Below are 26,142 nucleotides of genomic sequence, written 5' to 3'. Positions count from 1 at the left end.
TCACATATTTTGTCAGTAACACAAGCCCTAAAATTCAAGCAACCTTACCCATATAACATCTCTATCAAATCAAACATTAGTGGGAAAGCATATATGAACCACTCTATCACACTAATCTCTACATCAACATACACAGAGCTATGTCCACAAATCACCGATATTTGTCATGCTAACCTCATCATTCAATTTACTATCACCAAGCCAACAAGTATATGTCCAACATGATAGGTCATCGTTACTACAATAAGACAAAGTTAAGAGGATCTCTACAAACCCTCATGGAAATCATCTGCTATTAGTTAGATGCTAAAAAACACTTTTGTAAACAAATTAAACACTTGAGGAGAAGAAGCATACAAGAGTCTCTGCCATTCAAATCTCATTCTAATCTCAACATACACACTATCAGTGCAACATATTAATCTAAGATCTTTGTGAAACCTAACTATTCATGGATATCTACATATCAAGTCCTGTCACAATGCAATTCACACACTTATGTCATAGAAAGTAATAAAGATCATATATCTACATAAAGTTGTTGAAAATGTAGCAAGAAAAATCTCAGTTTGATTTTCCATGGTCAAACTAGAGAGAATTCAAATTTCCATTTTAGTAGACAACCTGGATGAGTTAACTTGAGTGACATGGTCCGTGTCACCTAGTTATCTTAGATAATTTGAGTTGGAAGACTTGAGTTCAGTTGAGCATGAGTGATTGCTAATTTATAGCAATCTAAATCACTTAAATTGAGTTATCGTTAGTTAAACTAGTTCTAATTGTTAGAGGAATTAATGGAAGGTGAAGTTGTGCAATGTGACTTTAGTCACACTCATTTATCAACCAGTTAATTGATCAATCAACCCAAAATAATAGTTTGATGTAGAAAATTTGAGTTACCCAGTTGACGTGGAGGTTCCAAGGCAATGTACTATCAATTATAGACTATTCCCATGTGTATAGGTGGTGCATGCAATCAGAGATCAGCCTAATGGAATTGCGCAATCCAAATTGAGGAATCTCCTAATTAATAGGGGCCTAATTCCTCAAGAAACAACATAAGGAAATATGAGTTTGGAGGGCTTGAAAATTGGCTAAGTGTTGGACAAAGTCAGTCAGTCAATTAGGCAAAGGGATAGACTATACACTTGCAATTTTTGTTTAGGCTTGAGCAAGCATATGTATTCATCCATGTTGTTTGATTAATGCAATACATACAAGAAGGGGTTTTGAGCAGTTGCTTTTCCCTAGATAAATATTTGTGTATGTATGTTTAGTCTTGATGCATGTTTATGATTTGAGATATTGAGCATGAATTGAATTCCACTGATGAGAAGAGTAGATTTGTGTCTTGTGTTTTAGTAAATTACAAGAGTAATTTCATATCTACACATTAATTTCTACATGGTATCAGAGTAGGATTCATCGTAAGTAGAAAATTCGAAGTTGTTATTGTAGGAGGATCAAATTTGCAGGATAGATTCTTCAGATCTAGACGAATGTATTTCTATTGTCTAAGAATTGAGTATTCCCTTGAGGTAAGATCAAACTTTGTTGCTTGGAAGGAATGCATGGAAGCGGTACTGGAAGACAATGGTTTGAAGGAATTTGTTGAGATTGACATTCCAAAACTAGGACCATCTGATGTCAAGGATCTAGCAGAATGGATGAAGTGTGTAGCCAAGGCAAGGAGAATCATATTGGGGAGAGTAAAGGAACAAACTATATCAAAACTCCATTGGAAATAAAGTTCGTATGCAATTTGGAAAGCGCTGATCAATTTTTTCTGAAATAGTAGTGACCAAAGGAAGTTGGCGTTCAGGGATAAACTTTGTAATATCAAGATGCAAAAGAATATATTTATTTAGCAGTACCTGAGTAGGTTCACACAATGTTGTGATGAACTTGGTGGAGTTGGTGTTACTATTGTAGAATATGATTTGGTAAGTCTAGCCCTTATAGGCCTTCCCAAGAGTTGACATAACTACCAATATTCGTTGAACGAGAGGGAGAAACTACCAAACTAGGAAAACTTATGGTCAGGTTTGGTATAGGTGGAAATAAAGCAGAATACCAGAGATGGAACTTCATCCAAGTGTGAGGATGAAGAAAACTATGCCTTGGATGGAAAGGAAAAGAACGGGAAAGGGAATAAATAACAATCCAAACCAGTGTCTAGTAAAGGGGGAAAGAAGAAAGACGTTTCCAAAAATTAAATGCTTCAATTGTCATGAATTTGGGCATTATTCCATGAAATGTCCACACAAGAAGACAAGGAAGAAAACTTCAGAAGGATCTACAGGTGAAACATTGGCTTCACATTTAGAGATTGACTTTACCCTTATCAAATGCATGGTGATCAGAGTAATGGGGATCGTGTGGTACTTGGAAAGTGGTTCCTCATTCCACATGATGGGAAACATAGATTTTTTCTATGACCTAGAGGAGAAATACCTCTAGATGCACATCAGGATGGGAGATGATGGAAGGTATAGCACAACCAGTATCGGTACAATTACTTTTCAAAGGGAGTCTCTATCTCATCTAAAACTCATCTCATCTCAGTTCTATGTTGGAAGATCGTGGTTATGATGTGATCTTAAACAAAGGGAAATAATTCCTAAGGCAAATAGCCATGGGTCAGAGGAAGTGGATCGGGGTTCGTGTGAAAAACTTGTACAAGATATATGTGGAAGACAATGCTACATTAAGTACGAAGGTAGAGGTATAGAGCCACGATGTCGGTGAACTATGGAATTATAGAAGAATTAGCCATTTCCATCATGGCAACCTAAAGATTATGCAACACATAACCACATGCCTCCCCAAGATACATGCAAAGGGTGTACCTTGGGGAAGTACACAAAAGCGTCATTCCATGATTAGGATACAAAGCACAATGCAGTCCTTGAAAGGATCCACTTTGATGTCTGGGGACCTTTCTGGACAACGTCCACTCACAAGCATAAATATTATGTTATCTTTGTATATGAATTATCATGGAAGTGCTTGATCCTCTTCATGCAGAATAAGGATGAGGCATTCTCCAAGTTATTAGAATTCAAAACACTGGTAGAGAAGGAAACCAATATGAAGGTGAAGGATCTTAGGAGCGATAATGGCAGTGAGTATGTGTCGAATGAGTTTTTTTTTTTTTTTTTAAAAGAAGGCATTTGACGAGATTTGACAAAACCCCACAACCCACAACAAAATGGTGTGGCTGAGAGAAAGAAGCATAGTGTTGTGGGAGAAGCGAGAGTGATGTTGCATGAAGAAGGCCTACTAGTACATTTGTAAGCAGAGGCATGCAACACAATAATATACTTGCATGACCAAAGTCCTCATCAAATTCTAGGAATGATTACATCAGAGGAGGCTTTCTCAGGGAAAAGCTGGATGTGTCTCACTTGAGGATATTTGGAGCATTTTTTTACTTCCATGTCTCCAAAGACTCCAGAAAGAAGCTTGAGCCAACAATTGAGTTAGGGGTATTTCTGGATTACACAGAAACTCCTCACAACTACCATGTGTACTTACCATCCCTCAGAATGACAGTTGTGTGAAGGGATGTAAAGTTTGATGAGGAGAAAGAAATGAGATGTTCTCTTGAGTGGGAGCTTCAGTTGCAACTAGATTAAGAGATTTTGGCTCCAAAGGAGGAACCTCAAGAAGTTGTGGAGTAGCCAAAAGTTGAGGAATAGAGAGTGGAGACAACCACTCAAGCAAAGTCGTCCAGAGAAGGAAGAAAATGAAATAGAGAAGCTGAGAGGCTATTGCGTGATGCTATAGAGACTATGGGAGCACCCACTTCTCAACACAGGCAGAGAAGGTCACCAGATCAGTGCACTAGCTACATGGATCTAATAACTAAGTTAGTTGAGACTCAGCCATCCTATTTCAAGGAAGCAGTAGAGAATTATGTATGGGTTGATGCAATGGTAGAGGAATATGATTCCATGTAAATAATAGTGTTTAGGAAGTGGTCCCAAGACAGGAAGGTAAATCAGTGGTGGGTTTGAGATGGATTTACAAGGTAAAGCATGCAACAGATGGAAGCATAGAGAATTATAAGGCCAAATTTGTGGCCAAGGGATTCTCTCAAGTTGAGGGAATTGACTATGAGGAAACATTTGCACTAGTTGCAAGGTATTCATCCATTAGATCTATACTTTCTTTTTTAGTGCAAATTGGGTGGAAGATCCACCAGATGGATGTAAAGACAACATTCCTCAATGGAATTATTGAGAAAGAGGTGTACATTGAGAAACCAGAAGGCTTTGAGACTTTTGATCGATAATCACATGTGTGCTGACTCAAGCGAGCATTGTATGGCATTAAGCAAGCACCCTGTGCTTGGTACACTAGGATCGACAAATGTCTCACCGGGTTGGGCTTCACCGAAAGTGAAGTATATGTAAACCTTTATCATATATTGGTAGAAGGTAAATTTCTAATTATTGTCTTATATGTTGATGATTTGATTTTAATGGGTGATGATAAGTTGATCAGATCTTGCAAGGAGGACCTTGCAAGAGAATTTGAAATGAAGGACATGGGACTCATGCACTACTTAGATTGGAAGTATGGCAAGGATATGGGGAACTGTTTGTCTCTCAAGGAAAGTATGCTAATGAGATACTGAAGAAGTTTCACATGGAGAGTAGCAAACCCATGGAGACACCTCTAGCCACCAGTTGGAGGAAAGAGGATGCTACTTCAGGTGAAGTAGTGGAGGCTACCATCTATCGGCAGCTTGTGGGTTCACTAATGTATTTGGTGAACACACGACCAAATATGTGCTATGCAGTCAACCAACTTAGTCAAGCTATGGTTAGGCCAACCAAATTGTTTTGGAGCGAAGCTAAGCATGTTGTATGGTACCTCAGAGGCGCCACTCAGTTTGGACTATGGTATAGATGGATAGAGGGAGTGAATTTGTGTGGTTTCATAGATGCAGATTGGGCGGGGAGTCCATCAGAACAAAAGAGTACATGAGGAGAAATTTTTAGTGTTGGTTCCACGACGATTTCCTTGTACATCAAGAAGCAAATATCAGTGGCACTTAGCTCATCAGAAGTAGAATACATGGTTGCAAGTCAAGCAACATGCGGGGTGATCTAGATGATAAATATTCATGTGTGATTGTTTGGTTAGATGATGGATCCTACTATTGTGATATACTGTGATAATCAAAGTTTCATCAAGCTCTCTAAAAATCTAGTCTTTCATGATTGATCCAATCATATAAATATCTGGTATCACCATCTATGAGATTGTGTGTAAAGATGTATCATGTTGCTAGATTACATTCCAATAGAGGAATATGATGTAGATATTTTGACAAAGGATTTGTCAAAGCGAAAAATCAAGTTCCATAGAAGCAGGATTGAAATATCTGATAATCCATTTCTTGCTGAGAGGGAGTGTTGAAAATGTAGCAATAAATATCTCAGATCAACTTGCCTTGGTCAAACTAGAGAAAATTCGAATTTCCATTTCAACAGATAGCTTGGATGAGTTAAATTGTGTGACATGGCTTGTGTCACCCAGATAGCTTAGATAATTTGAGTTGGAAGACTTGAGTTTAGTTGATCATGAGTGATTGCTAATTTCTAGCAATTTAAATTAGTTAAATTGAGTTATTCTGAGTTAAACTAGTTCTAACTATTAGAGGAACTAGTGGAAGGTCAAGTTGTGCAGTGTGACTTCAATCACACTCATTGATCAACCAATTAACTGATCAATCAACCGAAAATAACAGTTGCGTGTAGAGAATTCAATTTACCCAGTTGAGGTGGAGGTTCTAAGACAATGTACTATCAGTTGTAGACTATTCCCATGTGTACAGGTGGTGCATGCAATCAAATATCAACATAAAGGAATTGCACAATCTAGATTGAAGAATTTCCTAATTAATAGGGGCCTAATTTCTCAAGGAACAATGCAAGGAAATAAGAGTTTGGAGGGCTTGAAAATTGGCTAAGTGTTGGCTAGAGTTAGTCAGTCAGGAAGGGGGATAAACTATACACTTGTAGGTTGTGCTTAGGCTTGAGAAAGTGTATGTATTCATCCATATTCATTGATTGATGCAATACAAATAGGAAGGCGTTTTTAGCAATTGCTTTCCCCTAGATAAATATTTGTATGTGTGTTTATTCTTGATGCATGTTTATGATTTGAGCTCTTGATCGTGAATTGAGTTCCACATATGAGTAGAGTAGATTTGAAACATAGTTACCTATCAAACGAGAAAATTACCAATTACCCATTTTTTTGAGGTAGCAAAAAATCAACCTATTTTGAAAAGTGGTTATTTAGAATACACCTTTTTTTTGGAGCATATTTTTGACACTTTAAATTTTCTTATGTAACATTTTTTTTAAATGTTAGTGATTTTCATGCTGATTTTGAAAAGTGTTGATGCGGCATCAACACATTTTTTTAGAGGGCTTATTTTTGACACTTTAATTTTTTTATGTATCAAGTATGAACATTTTTTTTTTAAATTTAGTGATTTTCATGATGATTTTGAAAAGTGTTGATGCAACATCAATCCCTTTTGTTTAGAGGGTTTATTTTTTACACTTTAATTTTCTAATTTATTAAGTGTGGATATATTTTTTTTTTAAATGTTGTTGATTTTCATGTCAGTAATAAACCATAAAAATAAAATAAAAAACATGACAAAAAAATCGATTATAAAAATTATATAAAAAAGAAAAAAACCATAAAAATAGAAAAAAAAAACTAACTTTTAAAAATAAAAAATTTAAACAAAAAATAAAAAATAAAAATAAAAAACAGAGTAATAATAAATATCATAAAAATTTAAAAAACATGACATACATACATATATATATATATATATATATATATATATATATATATATATATATATATATATATATATATATATATATATATATATATATCTATATATATATATATATATATATATATATATAACGACAAAAAAATATTAAAAAAACAAAATTAACTTGTAAAAATAAAAAATTTAAACAAAAAAATAAAGTAAAAAATTATGAAAAAGGGAAAATATTAAAAAAAAGACACAATTCAAGAAAAAAATAAAAGAAAATTATTAAAAACATTTTTTTAAAGTAGAAAAAACTACATAATTTAAAAAAGATAAAATTAAAAATTAAAAAAAATAAAATTAAAAAAATTAAAGAAAAAATTAAAATTAGAAAATGAAAAAAAAAAAAAAAAAAAGTTTAAAAAGTAAAACAATAACAAAATAAAAAAACTAAACATATTAAATTTAAAAGGAATTAAATGAAAATTTTTAAAAATTTAAAAAAAATGGCCTCAGGGCGGCCTAAGTCGATTCCCGGAATTGACCAAGGTTGTCCGGGCCGCAGGGCCTCAGGACTGGCCTAGGCGGCTGCTTTGCAGTGTTGCCCTGGCTAGGCCCAAGTGCTCGCAGCCCTGGGCAGCGAAGGCCGAGCTCGACGGGAATTGCTTAGGGCTACGAGGCCTTGGGCTTTGATGGGGCAGGCGTTGTGGAGTGCCGTCTCGACCAGGCCCGAGGCCCTGCGGCCTTGGGTGGCCAAGGCCAAGCACCAATGTGGTCACCTAAGGCCACGGGGCGTCGGGCTGGTGGGAGCAGCGTTGCACAATGCTCACCCTAGTAAGGGCCCAAGGCCCTAGGTGGCCACGACTGAGCACGGTCGTGGTTGCCCATGGTCGCGGTGCCTTGGGTTTGGACGAGACAATGTTGCACAATGCCCCCCTTGGCTTGGCCCAATGTCACGACCATGAGCTAAGCATGCTCATGTGCGACGGGCGAGGGTGGATGACAAACTTCGATTATGTGCGACAAGTCGACTTTGTGATGAAGCATGAGTTCGGTTAAAGGCGACATGATGAGTGGGAGATTTTGGTTAAATGTGCCCCCGACGAGTTGTGCGATGACGAGTTGTGCAACTGTGCGGCGAGTTACTTGGAGAGTTGAAAAACCGAGAAGTGGAAAATTGGCTAAGTATGGGTGCACGCATGACGAGTTTATAAGGAGTGTTAAAAAACCAATGAGTTGGGCCGACGTGTGGAGTTGGATGCCCTGGGTTGGCCGACGTGCAGAAGCGGACCCAAGTCGGTTGGCTGACGATTTATTTGATAAATTCATAGGTGATTTGTATGGTCGGCCTAGGTAGGCCGACCCATCTTAATGCATGGAAGAGTTCATATAAGTAGGCAGATGACTTGGAAGGAAGAAAACCAAGAAGTTCAAGCATCAAGCATTAGCAAGACACTTGGGCGAAGAGAGAAGAGACATACGATCAAGGCAAGGCGTACACGGTGGATGGGCTGAGCCAAGGAAAGGGTGAATGAGCTGCAGGTTGGGCGAACAATGCATGGGTGAGTTCTGTGACACGACACTGGATAGATGGTTCGGCAGAATAGGTCGGTGACCTAAACTACTGTGGGCATAGCCACACGAAGTACGACTTGACAGAGTTGGGCAACTTGACCCGTGGGTGCATTCGAGAGACACGACCCAGCTAGGCGAGTCTGCATGAGCAGGAAGAAGGAGGCAACGAGCTGCAGGTTTGATGGAAGTTTGAGCAAAAAGGAGCACGAGCTGTGGAAGGCGTGGGTGCGACTACACGACCCGACCTAGTTGGGTGAGTTGCACGGAGGCACGGTGTGATGAGATGCGACAATGCTTGGGCAGAGTTAAATGCAGAGGGCGACCCGGTGGAGTGGGCACCTCTCCACAGTGCAATGCAAAAGTTTGAACATGGAGGGTGACCCAACCTGGAGTGGGCACCTCTACATGGCGCGACGAGCTGCACGACATGAAACGAGGTGGGCACTATTGAATGAAGGGTGACCCGACATGAGTAGGCCGAAACTGCTGAAAGGTTGAAAGTTTGCTAAGGGTAAATTTGGAGTTTCCTAGCGAAGCTGTACTTGTAATTGTATTTGAAAAATACTGAACTATTGGTTATTGGGAAAACTCTAATCTGGGAGTTGCCCCTCCCATTTAAAAAGAAAGTAATCCGTTGTGCATATTTATGATATGATGATGATGATGTAAATGTTATTCCGCTATGTAAATGATAAATGCTTAGTAGAAGTAAAGAAAAATAACTAAGTATTGAATGTTAGGCATAGCCCGTACTCATAAGTATTGGTGAAAAGAAAGTGGGTAGCAGTGCCGCACTTGCCTATGTGCGGTTGAAAGACCACCGCCAAGATATGGGTGTGAAAATTGGCATCGAAGCTTCGGATTCCATGGGATTTTGAATGATTTGCAGAAAGCTAAAGTGACGTAGATATCTTTTAGTGACATGTGGTATTAGACTTTCCGCAAGGCTTTGGAAGGTTCGACAAGGACAAGTGAAGGGTCAAGTTGAACGATAGAAGAACTTTATGGTCTCAATGAGATCACAAGCAAAAGTGATGGATGATCAAGTGGAAGAACCTCACGTTATAATAGGGGAATCTAGCAGGGATTCCAAAACAATTTTCATGGACAGGGTAGTGCATAAAATGGAGGAATTAGCTTATGAAGTGGCTTTGGTGAAAACCGAGAATGTTGAATTCCAGGGGATGCACATGAAGTTGAAGGAAGAATTTGAAGACCTCAAAATTTGATACGAGTATACGTAATGGATGTATGTGAAAATAGAGAAAGAAGTCAAGGACATTTGAGTTGCAAGGGATCAAGGTTTGGCAAAAATCTCAAAGTTGTAGAAAGAACTTGACGATGCTCGAAATGAGATAGTTGTTTTGAATAAAGTAGTTGGGAAAGCATATGTTGGAGGAGTTTCCCATGTGGAGGTCAAAGAACCTGAATATTATGATGGGATGAGGAGTGTGAGATCTCTTGGCAATTTCTTATGGGAGCAATACTTGGAGCATTTGGGTATGCCTGATGAAGAGGCCAAAGTCAAGGCAGCTGCTCAATCCTTGACGAAAGATACTAATATGTGGTGGCGAAGAAAGATGGACCAAATTGCCAATGGTGAGGCTACGAAAATCTCTTCTTGGGATGACATGAAGAAATATTTTTAGACTCATTTTAGCCCACAAGATGAGACTTAGTATGCAAGGATGAAGATTAAATATATGAAGAAAACAAGAATCCTACAAGCATATCAACGAGAGTTCTCGAGTGTGATCTTGGAGTTACCTGACATGGCGGAGAAAGGCAAGGTGTTCAATTTAATTATAGGATTGAAACCCTGGGTGTGCAATGAGGTGAAGAGGTAGAAGATCAAGGCACTAGAGGAAGCATTTGAAATGGTTGATCGCTTGGTAGAAAATTATGATGAAGGAATCGAAAGAACGAAAAAAGAAGACAGATAAGCTGAAAGAGAAGGCTACGAAAGAAGAGCCTTCGAGATAGAATGAAAAGTTGAAGGTGAAGAAGCCTTTGAAGTGTTGGATTTGTGAAGAACCACATATGGTGAATAATTTTCCTTCAAGGCCAAAAGTGGCAGCAGTAGCACAAGTCGATGCAAAGAAGAAGAAAGAAGAAACTTCCGTTGGAGTGATCCATATTTTTGGAGCTGCGGTAACTACGGAATCGGTCTCACGACGAGATCCTGAAAGGAATAAGTTGGAATATGTGGAGATGAATATTGGGAAGAATACTATTCTCACTATGGTAGATAGTGATGCAACTCATAACTTCATGAGTGAAGAAACTGTGAGGAATATTGGGTTGAAATTTATATCGGTTCAAGTATAGTTGAAAGCAGTGAATTCTCCACCAAATTCAGTGATCGGCGTAGTAGAAAAGGTTGATGTGAGCATAGGTGAATGGAATGGGAAAGTCAACTTCACGATTGTGCAGATAGATGACTATGAATATGTACTGGGTATGGAATTTATGAAACAATTTGAAGCTATGATAATACCTCACTTAAAAAAGTTGTACATTTACGACGGGCGTGATAATGATCCCATTGGTGTACCAACCATAGGAACTACGACAACTGAGTGTAAGTTGACAATGATGAATGTGGAGGAAGTCAAGTGGGATGAAGAAGTTTAAGAGAGGTTGTCTTGTACAGAGGAAAAAATTATGGAGTAGTCACAGGTGATTAGAGAATTATCTAAGAGTATCTTGGATCTATCAAGAAGACTAGAGGCAGTGGAAGGAGTTGGAGATGCTAGACCCAAGATTCAGATGGAGAGTCGAGAGGCATACATGCAGAGATTGGAGGAGGAAGATCCAGATAGGTGGATTGAGCTATTAGCTGAGGAAGAGGGAGAGCCTTCGGCCTCCACTCCCTCCCTCTCTTTTTTGACTGACATGGGGATGAGGCTCATTGTTAGCTACTCATGGCAGTGAGTCTCCTATGTTTTGAGCAAACATATGGGGTGAGATGGACACGATTGGCAGCAGCATGCAGAGATAAGTCATGATGATGTAGGAGCATGCGTTCTTCTAGTGGTGATGTACGGTTGGATTAGCTACCCAATTAGCCACCAACATGAGGGTTACCAGCACATGATTTTCTTGCAGAGTTTGGCATATCGTTGGCATGAGACAGGTCAGAGGTGGACACATCTGGATACCCGTATATATGGATTTTTAGTATTAGTGATGGTGGCTGCTAAGATGATGTTGTCGAGGACGATAAATGTTTAAAGTGGGGGAGTATGTCACGACCACGAGCTGAGCACGCTCATGTGCGACGGGTGAGGGTGGAAGAAAAACCAGTTATGTGCAACGAGTCAACTTTGCAACGACACACAAGTTCAGTTAAAGGCGACACGACGAGTGGGGGTATTCGGTTAAACACGCTCTCGACGAGTTGTGTGACGGTGCAAGGAGTTACTTGGAGAGTCGAAAAAATGAGAAGTGGAAAATCGGCTAAGTATGGGCGCACACATGACGAGTTTATAAGGAGTGTCAAAAAACTGATGAGTTGGGCTGACGTGTGGAGTTGGATGCCCCGGGCAGGTCGACGTGCAGAAGTGGACCCAAGTCAGTTTGTCGACGAGTTATTTGATATATTCATGGGCGATTTGTATGGTTGGCCTAGGTAGGCTAACCAAACTTAATGCATGGATGAGTTCGTATAAGTAGTCGAATGAGTTGGAAGGAAGAAAAGCAAGAAGTTCAAGTATTAAGCATTAACAAGAGACTTGGGTGAAGAGAGAAGAGACATATGACCAGGGCATGGTACAGGCGGTGGACGAGCCAAAGTGCTGAGCCAAGGAAAGGGTGAATGAGCTGTAGGCTGGGTGAACAACGCACAGGCAAGTTTTGTGACATGGTAGTGAGTGGACAGTTCGGCAGAACAAGGGCATGGGTAGGCAGAAAAGGTCGGTGACCTAAATTGCAGTGGGTGCCCGCACGATGTGTGACCCGACTCACGGGTGTAGTTGAGCGACATGACTTGACTGGGTGGTGCTGCATGAGCAGGCAGAATGACATGACGAGCTGTATGTTCGGCGGAAGTCTGAGTGCGAAGGAAGGCATAGGCGCGATTGCACGGCCTGAACCGGTTGAGTGGGTTTGCACGGAGGCACGGTGTGATGAGTTGCGATAGAGCGTGGGCAGAGCTGAACGCGGAGGGCTAACTGGTGGAGTGGCTGCCTCTGCATGGTGCAGTGCAAAAGTTTGAATGTGGAGGGCGACACCAACGCAGAGTGGGAGCCTATGCATGGTGTGACGAGCTGCATGACACGACATGAGGTGGGTGCTACTGAACGAAGGGCGACTCGACCCGATGAGGATGAAACTACTGAAAGTTGGAAATTTTTCTAAGGGTAAATTTGGAGTTTCCTAGCAAAGTTGTACTTGTAGTTGTATTTGTAAAATATTGAACTATTGATTACTGGTCAAACTCTAATCTGGGAGTTACCCCTCCCCTTTAAAAAGAAATTAATCTATTGTGCATATTTATGATATGATGATGATTATGTAAATGCTATTCCACTGTGTAAATGATGAATGCTTAGTAGAAGTAAAGGAAAAATAACTAAGTGTTGAATGTTAGGTGTAGCTCATACTCATAAGTATTGGTGGAAAGAAAGTGGGTAGTGGTGTCACACCTGCCTATGTGCGGTTGAAAGACCACTGCCATGATAGGGGCATGAAACCCGAGGCCTCGCGCACTGCAAAACGCCCACCCCAGCCAGGCCCGTGGCACTACGGCCTTGGGCGACCATGGTCGTGGGGCCTCGGGCCTGGTCGGGCTGGCGCTGCACAATGTGCGCCTCGATTAGGCTCGAGGCCTCACGGCGTAGGCGGCCATGGACGAGGCCTCCCAGCTTGGGCAGCCATGGCCGACGGTGGCCTAGGTTGATTCCGGAATCGACCTAGGCCGCCCAAGGGCATTTTTTTTTTTTTTTTTAAATTTAAATTTAAATAGTTTTTAATTTAATTTGTTCTTGTTTTTTTTTTTTTAAATCTTTTTAATTTTTAGTTTTAAAAGTTTTAATTTTATTTATGTTTTTTAATTATGAGTATTTTTTTTATTTTTTTTACTTTTTTTAACTTTAAAAAGAATTTTTTGTTTTTTTTTTCTTGAATTATGTCTTTTTTTTAATATTGTTCACATTTTTTTCATAGTTTTTTTCCTTTTTATTGTTTTTTTTTTTCAATGTTTGAATTTTTGTTTTGTTATATATATATATATATATATATATATATATATATATATATTTGCAGGGTTTGTGTTGATGCTTGACTAACAAACCGATCCCATTATGTGTAATTTAATGGTTGATTTTAAATCTTTTATTATAATGAATAGAGTTTGCGCCATAATGTGTCAATTTCATGGTTGGTCTTTAAGTTTTCATTACAATGGGTTGAGTTCACCAACACTAAATTTTCGTTATAATGAAGAGTCTACCCCATAATGTGTCAATTTCATGGTTGGCCTTTAGGTTTTCATTACAATGGGTCAAGTTTACCAACATTGCGTGTCAATTTGATGGTTGATTTTTAAATTTTTGTTTCGATGTATCAAGTTGTCTTAGGCTAAGATTTTAAAATTGCTATACATTTAACATTTAAAAGATAAATTTCTCTTGGTATAATAACTATTTCATTCAGGGTTCATTTTTAAGTTTTTTTGTCATAATTTTTTTCCAAAATGTCATGCTTGAAATATTTTGAAAACTTAATGTTTTTTTTCTAGTCATAATCTTTGGTTTAAATTCCATGGTTGAAAAATTGTCAATATTTTTAAGTTTTTCTAAGTCATGATATTTTATCTTTATTCTATGGTTGAAAACAATTATAAGTATTTTTTCTTTAGCACCATGACTGAAAATTGTTGGAGTTTTAAGGCTTTTCAAGGATGTGATATTTTATCTTTAATGTCATGATTGAAAACGTTGAAAATTTAAAGTTTTTTGGAGTCATGATATTTTATCTTTAACGTCATTATTAAAAAACGTCGAAAATTTACCATGAAAAAAAAGATGTTATTCCAGCATCAACACACTTTTGTTTTCAGGGTATCTTTTGCACACAAAAAAAGTTTTTACTGCCATTTTTAAAAAATGTTGAAAATTTACTTTGAAAAAAAATGTTATTCCAGCATCAACACTTTTTGTTTTCACCCTATTTTTTCATATTTTTTTGGGGGTTTTTTCTAGAGTTCTCGTTTAGAGGTAATAGCTCTCATTTGATCAGTAACTTTTTTTTGTGTAATGTGTTTTAGTAAATTACACGAGCAATTTCATATCCACACATTAATTTCTACAAAAGAAACTATCATACTTGTATCTCTACATATACATTGTTAGAAACCACATCAATCTCTCCATACAATGTCAGAAACAACATAGTGATATCAAGCCTCTGCTGCTCTTTTCTCTCCGCATTCTCTCAATCATATCTTCAACAAAAACATGATGTTAAGTCCTTCAAATATTCATGAAACCATATATCTTCAAATAATAATCCAAGTATTGAATATTTTGTTCATATCTCCTTTATATCTTTCATTGAGGAATAGATCTGAGTCTCCTCCCATGCCTAGTGCACACCTATTCGAAACAAGACACAATCAAATCAAGAAAATCACACACTAGTTTCTCAAACTTCTTCTTATTTTATAACCTCTATCCCTTTCCAATACCAAGGGAAAATCCCATGGATATTTTGATATGAAACTTTGAGAGGATGAAATGGACCTTGCTCGAACTTCCAGAAGATTACCTTGGGAAAAAGACAGGGTTTTAGCTCAAAGTTTTTCTTTTTATGTGCTTACAGGTAGTAATGGACCTCTCCCCATTTGGAATTGTGTTATCAATCATGTATTTAACACCAAACATATACTACCCTAGGTGGTAACACTCCTCCAACAAAGGTAACCCGCGTTACTCTTTTTCCATGCCGTGAAAGTTGTGAAAACACAGTCAAACTTTCCTCAAATTTTCTCCAACTTCTAACATGCCTTTTCCAACACTTGGGAGTCTTTTCAAGCTTTGATAAGGCTTCAATAACACCTCAAAAACCTTAGTAAACCTTTTCCAATCAGCCTCCTATGTCTCCTTAGTTTTCTTCACTTTCAAACAACTACAATCCTTGTCCATCCTTCTCTAATTGATCTATACCTTGAGCAAGATTTTGCAACTCATATGCAATCATCAAGACACATCTATAATCATAAGGACATCTGTAATACATTTCCAATCATGAGGAAACATCCTCCATCCATGACCTATCTAGAGACATCAATCTCGCATGCATACCAATAGTGTCAAAATGTGACAAAATCATGACATAGTGGATAAGTTGACATATAGGTTGACATCAAGTACAACACATTAGTCATAATGCCAACAAAGAGATGATTTGGTTATAAAGGTTTATAGAGGAATCAGGAAAGAAGCATGAGAATATTAGGTTGTATAGTGATAGGAGAGTTATATTCATCTTTCAAAGAACTTAGTGCTCCATTATAAGATAAAGCATATACAACTTACATACCATATTGTAAAATCAATTTTAGAAGATGAATGGATAGTTAAAGTTGAAAAAGATACATACTAGCCAGAATGTTGTATAAATGTTAATGAAAGAAATAACAATGGAGAAATAGATTTCCACTCAATTTTAGTTGGTCTTCAAGCATGATGGTGAAGATGAGAAACTTGCTAGGTCCAAAGTTGAAACATAGTCCAATAGGTTCACTAGCAATGGAGTTGTTGTAATTAGTCTCCAAGTGGGAGATTATTGATTTGGGAGCCTTATTATCTTCTTGATTTAAAGGTCTTGTTTTATATTCATGCTTGTACCCTAGTACTTAATGGGAGATGTGGGGGGGAAGTTTCACTACTATTGTCACAAGGGGGTCCATGGGGGGTGGTGAAAATTCTTTAGATCCCTCTCTAGTGTGGGTTCCTTGAAACACACGAAGAGATAATTTGTTTGGAAAATTTTTGTTGTAAAATATTTTAATTTCATAGTCAATATAGATCATTCATCATTAGGTCATAGATGTGACATTTGAAGTTATTTTAAGGTTTTTTTGAGCTAGAGGGAAACACTTCTTTTATGAACAACTTGTATTGTGCCTGTATTATTTTTGAAAGAGCATTTCCATTGAGAGTGAGGAGACTATGAGAAAGAAAAGAGGATGTTGTAGTTGATGTGTTGCAAGTTGTATCACTTCATTTTGTTGTATGGAATAAAAGGAAGGACACAATATTTTTACGTGGATGTAGACCAAATTGGTTGAACCACACATATTGGTGTTTGCTTTGTATTATTTTAGTCTATGTTTTATTTTGGCATTCATGTTGATTTTGTTTTTCTATATGATCTTATTCCTAACACATTGGGATGTATGGGGTCTAAGCTACTATTTAAGTAATTATTCTCTTACTATTTGTGTTTGAATTCCCCATACATCTTGGAATATTACTCAGTGAGCATCTAACTTAGAAATATGAACTATGTAAGAATAATACAGGGGTTAATCCTAAGTAATTTAACATAAGTATTATGAAAATTAAAATTTTAAAGTTATACCTAGGTAAGGAATTAAACCCTAGGGATATTCACCCCCAATATTAGACCTAGCCTAAAATTTAACAAATAAATCAAATAAAAGCAATTCATACGTCACTTGCATCGATTTTTTTGTAATATCTCCTTCTTCAATGAAAATATGCATAACTAGACTCTTCTATAATCACGTTAGGAAATTCACTCAGGAAAATAAAGAATATACCACAAAAATATTGAGTAAGTAATCCTCTCTAATTAGTTTCTAATAAGAAGAAATGAGGGAGGCACCATTTTATATATGTGAGGCACTCCCTAAAACCATACATGAGATACAATGTGATTGAAACAATACGATGTGGTCATACCATGTGCTTAAGTAAAGCATGAACCAAACACCTTGTTCCCAAGTGAAACCACAAGAGAATATCATAAGTGGTTACTAAAAATCCTCAATCATAGGGGTACCCTCCTCAATCAAGGGTCAAAATACATGTGTGAAGTTAAAACTATGAGAGAAACCTTGAGAAAAACCAAAAGGAATCTCACACATGAGAGAAGAAAGGAATATATTAGGCGTTCCCTTGTGGAAGGCTCTAGAACCACCACACATGTGAATAGAAAATAAAACATGAAATGTACCCTTCTATAAGGATTTAAAAACCTCACACATGTTAGTTAGGAGAAAGAGTGCACCTAGGAGAGATATTCACAGAAATGACAAGTAAATACCCCATCTAAGAAATTAAGAATCACTCCCACGTGAGAGAAAAAGGTCTAAAAGAGGTGCACTCCACATGTGTGCTAGGATATCATGTTGTGACCACCCCAATAGTATCATTTTTAATCCATATGCTACTAGAGTGAAAGTGATGATGTAGACACGTATATAACGATGTTATTACACTATCATGGATCCTTAAGTAGTGAAACATATTCCAATCCAATGTCATGGATCCTAAAAAGTGCGATGGATATCTTGATGTTTACATATTTTTGTGATTGCAGATACATGGTTCCCAAGGAAATATTATGGATCCTTATGCAAGCTCATGGATCTGAATGTGCAAGACCCATTTATAATAGTAAATCAAGTGTCAACACAAGTCATTAGTCAATTCATAATAAGTGATCTCTTCCAACGACATCATAACATAAGTTAATTTTATAATTTTCATATGTTTACCATGGTGGTACAACCTTACTCTTATTACATGCTCCAATGCCTAAGTAAGGAAGTATTTCCTCAGGCACTCAATGGAAATAGGTAAGATGATGGAATAACTTACGCAAGGGGAAAAAAACTTCATGCATTAACCTTCAAATTCATACATTTTAAATATCTCCTAACTAGTCAAACTAGTTTTCTACAGCTAGGAACCTTTATTTTGTACAGGCACACCTTTTTTATTGGGAGGTATACTTAGAGTTACTACATTGACGCTTTTTATTATTGTTTTTTCTTTTATTTTTTAGTTCCCATTTTTAGAATAGAACTTAGAGGTAAGGGCATATTTAAGAAGGTGGCATAGATCTAGCTTTATCAATTTAAATTTTCTAACTTTTCATGCTCTTCACATCAACCTTTTCGCTTCATATGTCTTTGACTTACATTGTCCTTCAATTTACATAACTAGGCCTTGTTGGATGAAACTTTTATAAGCCAAAATTGGATGAGATTAATATCTTTTAATGAAATGAGGGTACAAATTTAATGTGTAGATATAAAACTTCTCATGTAATTTACTAAAACACAAGACTCAAATCTACTCTACTCATCTTCAAAATTCAATTCATGATCATGAGCATAAATCATAAACCTGCATCAAGATTAAACACACATACACGAATATTTATCTACGGGAAAGAAACTCCTCAAAACCCCTTCCTATATGTATTACATTAATCAAAGAATAGACATGAAATACAATTCTTGCTCAAGCTTGGGAAACCTCTGCAAGTGTATGAACTATCTCTCTCCCTGAACTGGCTGACTCTGGCCAACACCTCGTAAATTTTCCTATCCTCCAAGATCCTATTTCATTACATTGTTCAATGAGGAATTAAGCCCCTATTTCATAGGAATTTTTCTCCAATGAATTGCTTAAATCATCTAAGCTCATCCTCTGATTGCATGTACCGCCTAGACACCTTAGAATAGTCTACAATTGATAGTACACTTCCTTGGAATCTCCATCTCAATTGGGTAACTTGAATTCTCTTCATGCAACAACTATTATGGGTTGATTGATCAATTAACTGGTTGATCATTGAGTTGTAACTAAAGTCACACCCCACTACTAGACCCTCCACTAGTTCCTTCAATAATTAAAACTATTTTAACTCACATTAACTCAATTTCACTGATTTAGATTGCTAGAAATTAACAATCACTCATACTGAAATGAACTGAAGTCTTCCAACTTGAATTATCTAAGCTAACTGGGTAACACAAGCCATGTCACTCAAGCTAACTCATCCAAGTTGTCTATTGAAATAGAAATTCAAATTTTCTCTCTAGTTTGACCAAGGCATGTCAAACTGAGATTTTCTTGCTACATTTTCAACAGTCCCTTTTAGAAAGAAAGGGATTATCAAATCCCCCAATCCTACCTCTATGGAACTCGAATTTACCCTTTGACAAATCCTTTGTCAAAATATCTGCATCTTGTTCCTTTGTTGGAATGTAATCAAGCAACATGATCCTCCTCTACACACAATCCCATAGATGGTGATACCAAATATCTATATGCTTGGATCAATTGTGAAAGACTCGATTTTCAGAGAGCTTAATGTAGCTATGATTTTCAAAGTATGCCACAGTAGGATCCATCATCTGACAAAAAATTCCCTCAAGAATCTTGCTCATCCAGATCGCCCCACATGCTACTTAACTTGCAACCATGTATTCTACTTCTCCTGAGTTGAGTGCCTCTGATATTTTCTTCCTGTTGTACCAAGAAACCACTGTAGAACCAACATTGAAAATTCCTCCTGATGTACTCTTCCTATCTGATGGAATCCCTGCCCAATCTACATCTGTGAAGCCACATAACTTCAGTCCCTCTATCTGTTTGTACAATAATCCAAACTGGTTGGTTCCCTTAAGTTAACGTAGAAGATGCTTAGTTTCCCTACAAAATAATTTGATAGGGCCTAATCATTTATTTACTGCATAGGTTGACTGCATAGCACATATCTGTTCATTTGTTCATGAAATACATTAGTGCACCCACAAGTTGTCGATAGATTCTAGCTTCCACTAGTTCACCTGAAGTAGCATCCTTGTTTCTCCAACTAGTGGCTAGAAGTATCTCCATGGGTTTGTTATTCTCCATGTGAAACTTCTTCAATATCTCATTAGCATACTTTCCTTGATAGAAAAATTGTTCCCCATCTCCTTGCCATACTTCCAATCCAAGGAAGTAGTGCATGAGCCCCATGTCCTTCACTTAAAATTCTCTTGCAAGATCCTCCTTGCAAGATCTTATCAACTTCTCACCACCAGTTAAAATTAAATCATCGACATATAACACAATAATCAATAATTTACCTTCAACCATAATATGATAAAGGTTTGCATCTGCTTCACTTTTGGTGAAGCCCAACCCCGTGAGATAATTGTCGATCCTAGTGTACCAAGCACGAGTTTCTTTTTTGAGGCCATACAATACTTGCTTGAATCTGCACACATGAGGCTCTCACTCAAAGGTCTCAAAACCTTCTAGTTGCTCAATGTACACCTCTTCATCAATAACTACATTGAGGAATGATTTATTCATATCCATCTAGTGGATATTCCACCCCATCTAAGCTGACAAAGCAAGTATAGATGTAATGGATGAATACCTTGCAACTGGTGCAAAGGTTTCCTCATAGTCAATTCCCTCAACTTGAGAGAACCCCTTGGCCACAAATCTGGCCTTATAATTCTCTATGCTTCCATCTGCTGCATGCATTACCTTGTAAAGTCATCTCGAACCTGCCACTAATTTGTTTGTTGGTCTTGGGACCACTTTGCAAACATTGTTTTTGATAATGGAATCATACTCTTCAACCATTGCATCAACCCATACTGGTTGCTCTACTACTTCCTCGAAAGAGGATGGCTCAATCTTAACTAAATATGTCATTAGCACCATGTAGCTTGTGTACCAATCTAGTGACCTTATCTACCTACATTGAGAAGTGGGTGCTCCCATAGTATCTCTAGCATAATGCATCAGCCACTCAGCTTCTCTGCTTCATTTTATTCCTTCTCTGGATGTTTCTTCTTGAGTCGATGTCTCCGCTCTCTGCTCCTCAACTTGTGGCTTCTCCACAACTTCTCGAGGTTCCTCCTTTGGAGCAAAAAGCTCCTGATCTGCCTGCAACTGAATCTCCCTCTCAAGAGAACATCTCATTGCCTTCTCCTCATCAAAATTCACATCCCTTTGAACAACTATCATCTTAAGGGATGGAAGGTACACACGGTAATTGTGAGGAGTTTCTAGGTAACCCACAAATGTCCCCAACTTAGCTGTTGGCTAAAGCTTCTTCTTAGAGTATTTGGAGACACGACAGTAAAAAAATGCTCCAAATATCCTGAAGTGAGACACATTTGGCCTTCTCTCCAAGAAATCCTCCTCTAGTGTAATCATTCCTAGAATCCGATGAGGACTCTAGTTCTGAAAGTATACTATTGTGTTGCATGACTCTGCCCACAATTGAAGTGGTAGGCCAAGGTCCACCCTTTGCATGTATCTTGTTGACCAAGTGATCCTTTGGGGAGGCTTGTGGTAATCTGTTGCATAATATTTAGGGTGCCATCATGCAAATGACCAAGACTTCTATGCCATATTTCAATGACATCTCAGATCTACACCTCTCTACCTCCGTGCTTAATGCAACATAATATTCCACGTCTAGCTTGTACAAGGTCTTCACATGAGCCCTGATCTTCTTCACTTGTCTCGTGGCTATGTGTCTTAGGAATTCTTTCGATTTTCTGAAGATAACATCGTAACCACAATCTTCCAACAAGAAACTGAAACAAGATTTTTTTTAGGCTCGAAACATACATGCCATCCTTGAGATTGAAAGGGGATCCAAAATCCCTCTGAAAGGTAACTGTACCAATATCGGTCACACTATACCTTCCATCATCTCCCATCTCGATGTCCATATGGAGATATTTCTCCTCCAGGTCACTGAAAAATTCTTTATTTCCCGTCATGTGGAACGAGGCACAACTATCCAAGTACCACACACTCCCCATCACTGTGCTCATCATGCATGCGATAAGGGTGAAATTAAGATTGAACTGTGAATCCAAGTCTTCACGTGCCACTCCTCTCGAGGTTTTCTTGCTTGTCTTCTTGTGTGGACACTTCATGGCTTAATGCTCGAATTCATGACAATTGAAGCATTTTATTTTAGACTAGTCCTTCTTCTTGCCCCCTTGACTGGACTCTAGTTTGTATTGGGATTTTTTTCCCTTTCCCCTTCTTTTCCTTTCCAACCAAGGCACAATTCTCCTCATCCTTATACTTGGATGAGGTCCCATCTCCGGTGTTCTACCTTATCTCCTCTTGTACCAAATCATACCATAAGCGTTGCTAGTTTGGTAGTTTCTCCCTCTCGTTCATCGACTATTGGTAGATATGCTAGCTCTTGGGAAGGCCTCGAAGGGTTAGGATTATCAAATCATCCTCTCGAATAATAACTCCAACTTCACCAAGTTCATCATGACATTGTGTGAACTTTCTCAAGTATTGTTTAATAGAATTGTTCTCCTGCATCTTGATATTTCGAAGCTTATCATTGAGTGCCAGTTTCCTGTGGTCACTGTTGTTCTGGAGAAAATCTTTCAGTGGATGCCACATTGCATATGAGGTTTCTTTCCCATGGAAATTGGAGACAATGTGGTCCTTTACACCCTCCAATATGATTCTCCTCGCCTTAGTTACACACTTCCTCCATTCTGCTATGTCTTTGACATCAGATGATCCTGGTTTTGGAATGTCAATCTCGACAAATTATTTCAACCTATTGTCCTACAATATCGCCTCCATGTAGTCCTTCAAAGCAACAAAATTCGAGCCACCCTCAAGGGTATACTCAAATCTTAGACCATAGAACACCATCATGCTAGCTCTAAAGAATTGATCCTGCAAATTTCATCCTCCTGTAATAGCAACGTCAAATTCTTTGCTCTCGTGTGAATCCTACTCTTATACCATGTAGAAATTTAATGTGTAGATATGAAATTTCTCATGTAATTTACAAAAACAAAAGAATCAAATCTACTCTACTGATTTGCAGAATTCAATTCACGATAGCAAACATAAATCATAAACATGCATCAAGATTAAACACACTTACACAAATATTTATCTAGGGGAAAATAAATTCTCAAAACTCCTCCTTATATGTATTGCATTAATCAAAGAATAGAGATGAAATATAATGCTTACTCAAGCTTGAGCAACCTCTGGAAGTGTATAAGCTATGTCTGTGCTTGACTAACTGGCTTTGGCCAACACTTAGCCAATTTTCATGTCCTCCAAGATCCTGCTTCCTTGTGTTTTTCAATGAGGAATTACGCCCCTATTTCATAAGAATTTTCATCCAAGGAATTGCACATTTCATCTAAGCTCATCCTCTGACTGCATGCACCACATGTACAACTCATAATAGTCTACAACTGATAAGACACTACCTTGGAATCTTCATCTCAACTCAATAACTCAAATTCTCTGCATGCAACAATTATTTTGGGTTGATTGATCAGTTAACTAGTTGATCACTGAGTTGTGACTGAATTCACACCCCACTACTAGACCCTCCACGAGTTCCTCCAATAGTTAGAACTAGTTTAACTTACAATAACTCAATTTGACTGATTTAGATTGCTAGAAATTAACAATAAATCATACTAGACTAAACGCAAGTCTTCCAACTCGAATTATCTAAGCTAACTAGGTGACACAAGCCATCTCACTCAAACTAATTCATCCAAGTTGTCTACTGAAATATAAATTCAAATTTTCTCTCTAGTTTGATCGAGGCAAGTCAAACTAACATTTTCTTGCTGCATTTTCAACAATGAGATGAGAAGGAAAAGGAAAAAATAGAAATTTTTAAGTATATATATGATATAAAGTATGTTAACTCAAGTATATTCTTAGTAGTATGATTTGAGCTAAGTCTTGAGGACACTTAGTTAAGGACAATTATGCCCTTCATATTTCAATTAGAGAAAACAATAAAACCTTTATTGTTAAGCGAGAATCTCACACACAAGAACATATTGACTAAAATAATGTTCCCGCATGATGTATGATGTGAAATGTACAAAACATATGAGGTCTAAGACATAGGAGTTGATATAGTATGGTAGAGTCATGTGATAGAGCTAATGAGAGAAAGACTAGATTGTCATGTCTACGATGGAAGAAGTAGAAGAACAAATTTAGATAAGAAGATATGAGTAAAAGAACTCATCCAAAGAATAGACCACTCCAATGGTGGTATGGAAGTAATTACCCTTGAGAAAGCAACAATGACCTTTTTCAATACACTTGAATCTATGCACATTTTCCTAGTCCCATTTTTTTTGGAAGTGTAATTTACATTGACATTACATATAACCTTTTAATTTTTGGGTTTAATCTTTTGAATAATATTTATGAGTGGGCCTAATGGTTAAGAGCATGTGTTTCCTCGTGGGCCTAATGGTTCAAAATTAAAAGGGGGTAGAGTATGTATGCCTTCGTAGACATAGCAATAAAATCAAATCATGCGGAAGTGAGTCCCTTAGTTGTGACCTTAAAATTAGATAATAATAATAATAATTTATTAGAATGAATATAAATATCTTTAATCCCCTTTAAAATTAATCTATATGTATCTTGGTAGATCCATAGTTATTAATAGTTATTAATAATTAAGGTTAATCATTTTTTTTTGCAAAACTAAAACTACAGAATCACAAGACTATAAATATCTTTTTTTTGCAATCTAAATTTATAAGACATTTTTTGTTTTTGCAATTTAAATTTGTAAAACATTTTTGTATAACAAGCTTTTAGTGAAATATTGAATCAACTTCAAAAAAACAAATATATCACTCAACAAAGAGAGCAAAAGCTTCTGATTGAGGAACATAATATAAGTAGATCAGGAAAGCTTCATTGATGGAAGGAAAATAACTTATGGAACATTTAACAAAGAAATTTAAAGGAAATTGTAGAATCACTGAAAGGAGAAGGCTTGAGCTTAAAAGTAGGAAAGCCACAAAGTGGATGGTTGAATTTGTAGGGAAGCCACAAAGTGGATAGTTGAATTTGTGTTTCACAGTTCATTAACCCAACTCTACAATTTAGTTAAGGAGAATCAATTGTAAATTTGGATTATGTCCGCAATGTCAATACTTGAATTTGTAATTTCACTTTATAGTAATCAAAATCTACAATTAAAGATAACTAAATATTGATAGATATGAAATCTAAAAATTTAATGACATCACCAGATTTGAATTTACCAGTAGTATTATTCAGTCTATGCACGTAGATATTTTGTTCCTACTGTAATGAGGTTCTAACGCAGTTTATTCTCTGGTTTCCAGAGTATGCATATACAATGAAAGTCACTGAAAAATGTGACATTTACCGTTTTGGAGTTGTTTTGTTCGAGTTAATTACGGGCAAAAAACCACTACAACCACTTGACCAGGGAGGAGACCTTGTGACGTGGGTAAGGAACTCAATTCAGACAACACCACTGACTGCTGGAGTCTTTGATGGTCGATTGGATCTGAGCCAAAGGAGGGTGGTGGATAACATGGTCCTGGTATTAAAAATTGCTCTGTTTTGCACCAGTGTGGCACCTTCTGACAGACCAACAATGCGGGAAGTGGTGGCAATGCTGATTGAGGCTGGCGGTGGAACCAACATCAGAAACAACTCCACTGAATGAAGACAACAAATCTTTTACAATAAATAAATTGGTCTTTCAAGACTGGTGAAAGCTTTACATTTGGGCATGATTATGTCTGGGCATGATGTGTGAAACCTTGGGCATGATTATGTCTGGGCATGATGTCTGGTAAATGGTGGTTTTTCCAGATGTGTGAAACCTTAAATTTGGAAATGATTATGCTTTGTAAATTATTTGTGTGATGTATTGTTGTTTTTTAGGTGTAGTTT

At 37.4% G+C, this 26,142-nt stretch overlaps 1 protein-coding gene across 1 annotated transcript in view; it reads left to right on the top strand.

Moving 5' to 3' along the window:
* LOC149226944 (uncharacterized) overlaps positions 1-25,912 on the top strand; it is a 96,381-nt gene extending 70,469 nt beyond the window's left edge. Inside the window, exon 2 of the mRNA XM_089380366.1 lies at positions 25,563-25,912. Coding sequence (XP_089236492.1) covers positions 25,563-25,912 — 350 coding nt within the window. The remainder of the gene's footprint in view (positions 1-25,562) is intronic.
* The last annotated feature ends 230 nt before the right edge of the window (positions 25,913-26,142 follow it).

This window comes from Pinus tabuliformis, chromosome J (assembly GCF_031772625.1).
Source record: "Pinus tabuliformis cultivar Carrire ecotype Pingquan chromosome J, CPIR1, whole genome shotgun sequence".
NCBI classification, from domain to species: Eukaryota; Viridiplantae; Streptophyta; class Pinopsida; order Pinales; family Pinaceae; genus Pinus; species Pinus tabuliformis.
This window is presented reverse-complemented; position numbering and strand designations above follow the sequence as displayed.